At 52.3% G+C, this 9,283-nt stretch overlaps 1 protein-coding gene across 1 annotated transcript in view; it reads left to right on the top strand.

Moving 5' to 3' along the window:
* The window catches only part of FAT2 (FAT atypical cadherin 2), a 62,793-nt gene that overhangs the window by 52,671 nt on the left and 839 nt on the right, over nt 1-9,283 (top strand). Inside the window, exons 20-22 of the mRNA XM_024217055.1 lie at nt 2,815-3,256; nt 5,450-5,603; nt 8,430-9,022. Coding sequence (XP_024072823.1) covers nt 2,815-3,256; nt 5,450-5,603; nt 8,430-9,022 — 1,189 coding nt within the window. The remainder of the gene's footprint in view (nt 1-2,814; nt 3,257-5,449; nt 5,604-8,429; nt 9,023-9,283) is intronic.

The raw sequence follows: 9,283 nt of genomic DNA, 5'->3' as shown, positions 1-9,283 counted from the left end.
CATTTCTTTGTCACGCTGTTTGTGGAGTGCATCAGAGGGACCAAAACATTGCCAGGACATGTCTGATAAACTCTGGGGGCCCTCGAGCTTTTAGTTTTGCAAAAATAGGCAAATAAGCGCAAGTCAGTAGCATCTGTTATTTATTTGCTTATTGTCTCAGGTTTGTAGTTCCAGTGTTTTGAATAAATTCCTCCCAGGGTGAACCTGCCTTATCCTCATGATCTCCAAGCACTGCACCCGAGCTGAAACGGCATTGTGCACCAGAAGGAGGAAAAAGAGGGGCTAGCTGGAGGAGACTCATAAAGGAGTCTCTTTTTGCTTCAGGGGCATTGAATCCTAACTTGTCCCCAGAATCTGAACAAGCCAGTTACTGATGCTCAGCTTGTGTTTAAAACAGAAGGGAAACGGCAAAACCTTCTCTGATATTCTCACCCCACTGTGCAGAGATTCACACGCACAGCTCCTCCAAGGGTCACCCAGTGGAGATCATCCACCAGCTTCCACGAGTCCTTCCAAAACAGATTTCCCCTTGTCATATACACCTCTCCCCCGATATAACGTGACCCGATATAACACGAATTTGGATAGAACGCGGTAAAGCAGTGCTCCGGGGGGGCGGGGCTGCGCACTCCGACGGATCAAAGCAAGTTCAATATAACGCGGTTTCATCTATAACGCGGTAAGATTTTTTGACTCCCGAGGACAGTGTTATATCGAGGTAGAGGTGTGTATATATATATACAGACAGACAAATGAATATTTAAAATTCTACCTGTGCATTCTCCCTATTCATGGCCCCCGGGTTCTATAGAAGACACTCCCTTACGAATCAATGGGGTAGGAGAAAAGAGGGGTTTTCCCCTGAATTCACCCCGAAACCACACTTACATGCTTCTCTCTCTTTTCCCTGTCCCACCAAAGCTTTTAAGAGGAGTCCCAGGCAATGGACAGCATTTTCCCCCCACCGCCCCTCCATTACAATGCAGAGGACGTTGGTGTGGTTAGTAATTAGAAGCTCAGTGATCTGATTGTGTCATTCCCAGCCCCTGGTGCGGGAGAGGGAGTATTGGATTGCAGAGGATATTAGCAGCTTTGGCCCTGGTTTCCAATGTGCTGATCAAAAGCTGGGTACTACAGCAGGTCTCTTTCTTTCTTCTTCGCCCCCTTCACCTGCTCCTACAATGTAGCCCTGCCAGCTGCTCTTGCTTGCCTAGATTCTTTCAGCACCTCTCGTTAATGCCAACAGAGACGCTCCGGCACGGGCAGCGTCCACACCGGTAACAAGATACCAAGTAATCACTTGGGAAATGGAGTTCACTTGTGCACAGGCCTCCTGAATGCCAGCACCAGGGTGACCCAAATTAAACCCCGATGCAGCAGGCGGGGGCTGCAAGCAGCTGGGGAGTAAAGTCATGCCGCTTCTGCATGCGGCCACGTGGCGGTGTGGTCTGGGGCACGGAGTGTGGAACGGGGGGTCAGAAGATTGTTAGCTCCTTAGGGTGGCAATTGTCTCACTGTGCCTATGTACGGCACCCAGCGGGGCCCTGATCTCTGTTGTGGCTTGTGGGTGCTACCATAATCCAAATCAGACTTATTATAGCATGATGAATCACAGCACAGAGCTGATTCCTTCCCACCTCCCAGCCCTTTACAAAGGGAGGCAGGAGGGGCTAAATCCCGCCTGTCCTAGCGTGCACTCTGAACCCACAGGGTGATGCAAGTAGTACGTTAGAGCAGAATTTGGCCTTACATATTACAGGAGTCCCGGGGGGCAGCTAACAACGTATCTTTGGCCGATTGAAAAAGTGACAGGAGCTGGGTTTTGGTTCAGAGCCATTTCTAGAGAGAACGAAAAACAAAGGAAATAATAAAATGCCGTTTGGTTTGTTCACATTAAGAATGGTTTTCTCCTGCCCTGCCCTCTTCCTCCCCATTGTAATTGAGGATTGGAATGGTCCAGCAGTTAGAAGGAGGTGATCCTGGACCAGTCCATAGTGCAGTCCTCTAGAGACCTCACACTTTCCGGGTCACCCAGGGGGCCCAGCATGGCCACAGGCCCACGGCACGATCATTTATAGACGCAGTTCCCATCTAGCTTCTGGGGAGGGTGTTGAGTCCGTCCGTGCACTGTCCCAGCTATGCTGATTAGTGCACGCTCTGCTTGAAACTCCTGCTAAAAATAGGGCAGCGCCACTCCTGGTTTTACAGGCCAGCTCATGAGCAGCCCTCTCCACCTACCAGTCAAGGGCTGCAGGAGAGGACAGGGATCGAGCTGCGTGAGCAAGATGAGACGGACTAGTTGTTTTCCAAAATAGCAACGTAAACCTAGTTTTAAAGTAGGTTTGACTTCTTGGGTGCGAAGTTTAGGGCTGGCGAAAGGCGGCTGCCTTCTCCAGGCCAGCACCTACCTACTCCAGCTTCCCCCAAGACTGCCCTGCCAGTTGGCAAGAGGAGACTTTTGGTTGCAAGGCTCGTGCAATTCTTCAGCTTCCTGAGTAGAGTTAATGGTGAAGGTGGTAGTTCAGTCCACCAGGAACTGCGGTGAGACGCATTGTAATTTAAAAGATATACACAGTCGTCCCCCACCATGGACAGTCCCATGGGCATTTCATTTCTAACACAAGGCAAAGCCTCAGGAGGTTTGGCTGGTGGAACAGTCCTATTGGCTGAACGTTCTTGGGTCCTGGAAATCTCAGGCGTTTGCCTCTTGCCTTGCACAGAAGGGGAAGGAGGGGAGCAGGGAGCGTTGAAAGCCCAGCCCCACAATGGTGTTTGCATCGCTGTTAATTCTCGCTGTTTGGGTGTGTTTTGCAGCTCGTTAACGGGGTGCCTCATCTCGGACACCGATGCCGTGGCAATATCAACGGGAACCTCTCCTCCCTGGGTTTTGTGAGCGACGGAGAGTGGCACTCGGTCCTTCTGGAAGTGAAAAGCACATCCCTCCGCTTGCTTGTCGACAGCTTGGGAAATACGTCTCTCCGGCTGCCCGGGGCCTGCAGCATCTCCCCTTCCAGGAGAGATCTGCTCTTCGGGGGGATCGTCCAGTCCCGACAGCCCCAGCGGGTCACTCGGGGGTTTAGAGGTTGCCTGGATGCGGTCAGAATTGATAGCGAAGACGTGATGCTCCTGCCTGGGGACAGCCAGGTGAAGGGGATTGTGGAGGAGGTGGGGATAAAGCAGTGCTGCCCGCACACCGGCGCCTGCAGCAGCAACCCCTGCCTCAATGAGGGGATGTGCTCCGAGACTCACGGAGGAGGTACGTGTATGTCCCGCCATGACTTTCTGGGCAATAAGAAATCAATAGTCTGGAGGCGAGCGTGGAAAACAGCTGAGCCAAATGGGCGAATTTAAGGGGGCTGCCCCAGAGGAGGGGAAGTTCTGGCTTTTCACAGCGCTGCGTCTCCCAGCAGGCTGTCAGGGGGCAATGTCCTCAATCAGTGAAACAACACATTGGAAGCATTACGAGGCAGTCCTTGGCAGATCAGACTGGGTGCACCGCTGTTTCTGCACAGGGCCTTGGATTCAGTTGTATTTTCATTCAAGCTTTTACAAAGCCTCAAGGAGCTTGAATAACGTGAGGTCTGGTCATCCCATGACGTTTCAGCTCCCGGAAGGTGGAAACACTGTGGGAAGACGAGATGTGGATTTGTTCCCATCCTATAAGTGACTCCCGGGGGCGGGGGAGGGAACCTGTGAAAGTCATTAACACAAGCTCATGCCTGCAATTCTCGGGTTCATCTGAACCTGGTTGCCCAGCAGTTTTTTTGTAGCAGGATTTCATCCATGTCACAAACACGGGTGTATCTATCTGTGCACCTCATCAACCTCACAACTCCTCTGTGAGGCAGGGCAGTGCTATCATCCCCATTTCACAGGTGGGGCCCTGAGACACAGAGAGACTAAGTGACTTGACCAAGGCCTCACAGGAAACCTGTAGCAGAGTTGGGGATTAAAGTCGGGTATCCCAATCCCAGGCTAGCGCCCTAACCACTGCACCACCCTTCCTCTCCAGAACATCTTGCTCTGATTTCTGTGGGTGAACAGTGTGTGAGAGGGACTCATGTGGACAGCGTAACATTGCAGCACTGAGCTTCTTGAGACAGCCACTGCCCATGCTCGGGCTTTCCTGCTCTGACTTCCATTCCCCTGTCTTGGGGGCATCTGGAGGCGGCTCTGATACAGCAACATGGTGATGAGAGACATGCACAGGGGAATCCTTTGAACCCTGTCTGTACTTATTGATGCTTTTGTTTTTCTACCTGAGGTCTGCTGCAGAGTCCCACGCCCTATAGGGTTAGCAGCAATCAAAGGGCTGAGAGCACACCTCCCTCCTTCCCTCCCCGCCTGCCCCCTCGGGCAACAGGATTTAGATTCCTGTCAGCTAGGCAGCTGTTTAGCTCAGGTGAACTTGTTCGAGGTAAAGTGCACAGACACAGGGTGTGTGAGTGTGCAACCCTGCAAAAGGGGTCGTGCGTGTACAAGTGGACGTGTGCACATATGTGCAAATGTGCTTGTGCGTGTGTGTGTGTGTGTGCTGGAGTGCAAGGGCATGTGTGTTTGTGCGAGAAAGTGTTTGTGTAAATATGCTTGGATCTCATGCAAATGTCACAATAAGGCCAATCAGCCAGTGACAGGATCACGCTCAGGGATAGTGTGTGTGAGCACATGGATAAGATTGAACGTACACGTCTCTGTGTTTGCATGGCTGGCTGGTTGTGCCTGCCATGTGCACGAGTGTGTGCACACGGCTCTACTAGTGACGTGGAAGTGAGCCGGAACTTGCCTGAGTTACTCTATGCACAGAGGATGGAGACGTTTATTTTGTGGGTCATAACCAGGCACTTTTCTAGGCTACTCCAAGGTGGAGGGGCTGCACTTCACCAGCGCAGCTTGCTAGTGCATGGTGCGAAAGAGCTCAGGTGAGCCGTTGAAATTCCCAGGATCAGAATTTGATTTGGCAGATACCAGAAAAATAGAAGCCCAGCCCCCCAGCCCATTGGGGTTTCACTTCTGCTGTTGCCATGACAACTCCCACGGGGAAGTGGAACAAAGCGTGTCCGGACAGGAGCTGCCTAGACATGGCCTTTTGCCGGGCGCTCGGCGGGCTAAAGGCGATCATCGTTAGACATCATGTCTAAAAGAGTCATAAAAATCTGCAGCCGGTGGATCAGCTTTGCCCTCCCGGGAGGGAGGAGGCCACCGGCTCCATTTAGGACCTCACCTGAGCTGTACCCGGGGTTACAGGACAACACCTTTGTGCTCTTCAGATGGCACATTCAGGAGAGTCTCAGCGCTGGGCGGTTGTGGTGTGTCTTATGCAGCCTCAACCCCAAGTTCACTCCCGCTGCTAATTCCCAAAGTGTCAGATTGTTCGTGCACCCTGGGCCAGAAACCACCTCTGCCGCCTAGCTGGTGCAGCCATCTCACAGCTCTCTATCGCCCTCTCTAGGTTACACTTGCATCTGCCCGGTGCTGTTTTCTGGCGACCGCTGTGAGCTGGGGGACAGCCCGTGTGAATCCAAGCCCTGCTTGCATGGGGGCACCTGCCTCCTCTCCGAAACAGGCTATACCTGCCGCTGCCCCGATTGGTACCTGGGGGAAAGGTAAGACCAAGGAATGGCTTTTTGACTGCGTGTTCCCCTGTGCGGAGCCCTCAGCTTACAAGACACATTTAACTTTGGGCACCGTTTCTCATGGCTGGGGTGAATACCCAGGAACTGCATGTTCCTGCAGTTTACCTGGTCACAAATCTTAATACCCCAGACAGCCACTCCAAGATTGATTGCCACATTACATGCACTTTTTGGATTGCATTCTCAGACTCTAGAAGGCAGAAGGAACCAGACAATGAATTAATCCCCCTGCGATTGCATTGTCACTAGCTGAGCCATGTACTCACGGTTCTTAGAGCCTGAGAAAATAATCTCCTTTAGTCAGCATTTCGCTGGGTGCCTGTGAATGTTTTGTTTGGTGCCGATTCAAAGTGTCTTCTTGTGACAGGGCTGTTCCTAGAACTGCTCTTTTAACAAGTACACACTTCGCTCGGCTGTATTACAAATTACCCCTGACATGTCAGGGCTCCTTCGCAGAACAGAGAGGACGAGCACAGAGGATGCATTGTTCTGGGGGAGATTGATGACGGCTCTGTAGCTGATACCTGTCGAGTTTTACAAGTTGGTTAATATCAGCCAAGAGTCAGATCCTTACCGTTACCAAGTCACTGCTGGAGGGGATATTCCAGGGACCACATCTGTCAGACACCAGATCTGCCGTGCTAAGGAACATAGGAATGTCTACATTGGATCAGACCCAAGGTCCATCCAGCCCAGTATCCTGTCTCTGATAGTTGCCAGCACCAGATGCTTCAAGGAAAGTTGTAAGAACCCTACAGCAGGCAGATATAGGATAATCTGCCCCTATATTGAGTCTCGTCCTGGTCTCTAATAATTAGAGACTGGCTTAAGCCCTGAAGCACAAGGTTTAAGGCACCTTCCCAAATTACTCTTGTCATTAATTTTGATAATTCTGAATATTCTTCATATCCACATTAGCGCATGTTCAGAATACACATTCAGCACTGAAAGAGTTAACATGGCTCCAGAAGTGGATTTCACTATCCATGTCACCTTGGGTCATCAGTAAGGAAGCTGTTACGCCTGCCGTAACCACATGTCCCTCTCTGGGCTCCTCGCTCCTGCCTGCCCCACAACATGGCCGAAAATAGCCCAGCTCAAGTTGAATGTGAAGTGAATCTAGCACATCTCTACTGCCTTTCAATTAAAGCTGCCCGGCATGTAGACGGGCCTCTTGGGTGAATATGAAGGTTGAAATTATCCACCCTATTTTGGGGAAAATGTGCAACTGATCACCAGGTGGCACTGCTGCACCTGAAACAGGCTGCACCCTCTAGTCAGACAAGGTGGGTGAGGCAATATCTTTTATTGGACCAACTTCTGTTGGTGAGAGAGAGAGAAGCTTTCGAGCTACACGGAGCACTTCTGCAGGTCTGGGAAAGATACTCCGAGCATCACAGCTAAATGCAAGATAGGACAGATTGTTTAGCACAAGGAGGTAGCCATAAAGGGTGTGGGAATGTCTCCCTTAAATAAATCGTTATGCACGAGAAGGCATTGAGAGGAAGCTGAAAAAGAAAAGGAATGTGATAAAAAAGGCACCCGTTCAGGGTGGGAGGGCTGATGCTTCTGGATGAGAGGATCCCAAATCCAACTTTCCGAGCCCTGAAGGAGTTCAGAGTTCTAGAATCATTTCGAAGTTGATGGGATTCCTGTTCTATTCAGGAATGGGAGAGTGTCGGGTTTTTAAATGGGGGTGGGGATTTAGATCAGTATTTTGGTCTTGATTCCTCGGACTTTTCATAAAATCTCTAAGTGCCTAAGGGCTGGTCTTTACTAGAGCTTCTAGAAATTCATGCATTTGTCAAAGCTACTCTGGACACTCCCCAGACGTTTGCTCCAGGCGGCAAACACCTGTAGCTTCCCTTGGGGAGACAGCCTAGGGTAAACTACAGCTGAGGAGGTTTCTTAAAGATCAGTGCAGTTCAGAGTGTCCCTGGATTCCCTAGCCTGATTTATCAGAGACTTCAAGAGTGGGGAGGTTCCAAGCACCCAGTTCTCCCCAGCAAAGGAGAGGGGTGTACTGGAGAAGAATCTTCTTCTGAACTTTGGAAAGAGGAGTTTTGTCCCTTGGCCTTTGGTAGTGCAATGATCTGTTTTATGTCTCTGTGGTGTGGTGAAATGTACTGGGTAATGGCTGAGGGAGGCGGAGGCATTTTCAGGGTTGCTTGGGTGGCATCACCCTACAGAAAACCAAGGAGAAGGAACTTTATGGTAGCCAGTGCTACCATGAAAGAACTAAAAATGGGGATAAAGCAGCTGCTCCGGACCAAACGAACCGCAAATATGGGTATAAAATAAACGAATGTGGCTGGGGTCCAAGTTTGCCTTTAAGAGCTGGCCATTCCTCTGCCCCACCCCACAATCCTCCTGCTAGTTGGCAGAATTGGAGAAAGGGCAACTTTGCTCCAGTTCCCTGAAAACTATCATTTAACTTATTGCCAGGGACATGTCCCTGTGGGCCCCTCCTCACCTTCACCACTAGAGGGAGCACCACACCACATTCCAGAGAAAGGCTCATTCAGAAATCAACCTCACAGGTTCCCTAGCCTGGCCCCACCTCCATCTAAGCTGGAGAACTTGGGAGCACTGTGGACAGAAAATCCCCTGGTGGCAATACACCATCTCCTGGTTCTTGGCTGGCAAGCAACCGAGGCTGGGCCTAATTTCGGGCTAGCGGGTGCTGGGGCTCTGAGAACAGTTGTGTGGAGCAGCCTCTGCTTCAGCTGGTTAAAGCTTCTAGCAGGTGTCCCCAGCTCTGATGGCCGGTGTCTCCCTTCCCCTTCCCCGCTGCAGGTGTGAGAAGGTGGCTGAGGAATGTCAGGACAACCCCTGCCGGAACGCGGGGCGCTGTGTGAACGCCGGCGGCTCTCTCCGCTGCATCTGCACGGGGGAGTACCAGGGGGCATTCTGCACGCAGAGGCTCGTTACCCCCGACATCGCGCCCGCCAAGTGGGGGATGGGTCCTGAGGAGATCGGCGAGATTGTTGCTGGGGTGCTGGGCGTCGCCATCCTGGCGGTGGCCTTCGCCTTCATCCGCAGGCGCTACTGCCGCCCCGCCAAGGCTCACAAGCCGGTGGCCAGCGAGGACCCAGACCTGCTCTCCAAAAGCGAGTTCTCCAAGAGCGTGGGGGTGGCCACACACGCCCCGCCACCCATCGAGCTCAACATCCTCAGCAACGGCCCGCACAACAACCTGGACAGGGGCACGCCGGAGCAGCGCAAGTCCATCCCCACGCCGGAGTTTGTCACCTTCAGCTCGGGCAATGCCCAGAAACCCCGGGGCACCATCGTGTGCAGCGTGGCCCCCAACCTCCCATCTGCCGCGCCCTCCTCCAACTCCGACAACGAGTCCTTCATCAAGAGCTCCTGGGCCAGGGAGCAGATGGGTCAGTGCTCCCCCTCCACACGCCCCTTCCTCCTGCTAGAGGTGGCTCCCCAATGCATTGGGGCTTCAGGCTTGTGAAGGGCCAACGGCACTGGCAAGAGCCAGCATAGTGTGGGCAGATGCTGTCCAAGCCTGTGCCACAGCCCTCCCCATGCAGTCTAGTCTCTACTGCTACACCCGGCTATTTCCCCCCCGCAACCCTACAGCTCTGCCAACACCCCTCACTCCTGACCTGCTACATCCCTCACACCTGACCAGCTAT

This window comes from Terrapene carolina, unplaced genomic scaffold, assembly GCF_002925995.2.
Source record: "Terrapene carolina triunguis isolate 2854851 unplaced genomic scaffold, T_m_triunguis-2.0 Scaffold629, whole genome shotgun sequence".
Classification (NCBI taxonomy): Eukaryota; Metazoa; Chordata; order Testudines; family Emydidae; genus Terrapene; species Terrapene triunguis.
Note: the sequence above shows the minus strand (reverse complement) of the source record. Positions and strands in the feature narration are given on the sequence as shown.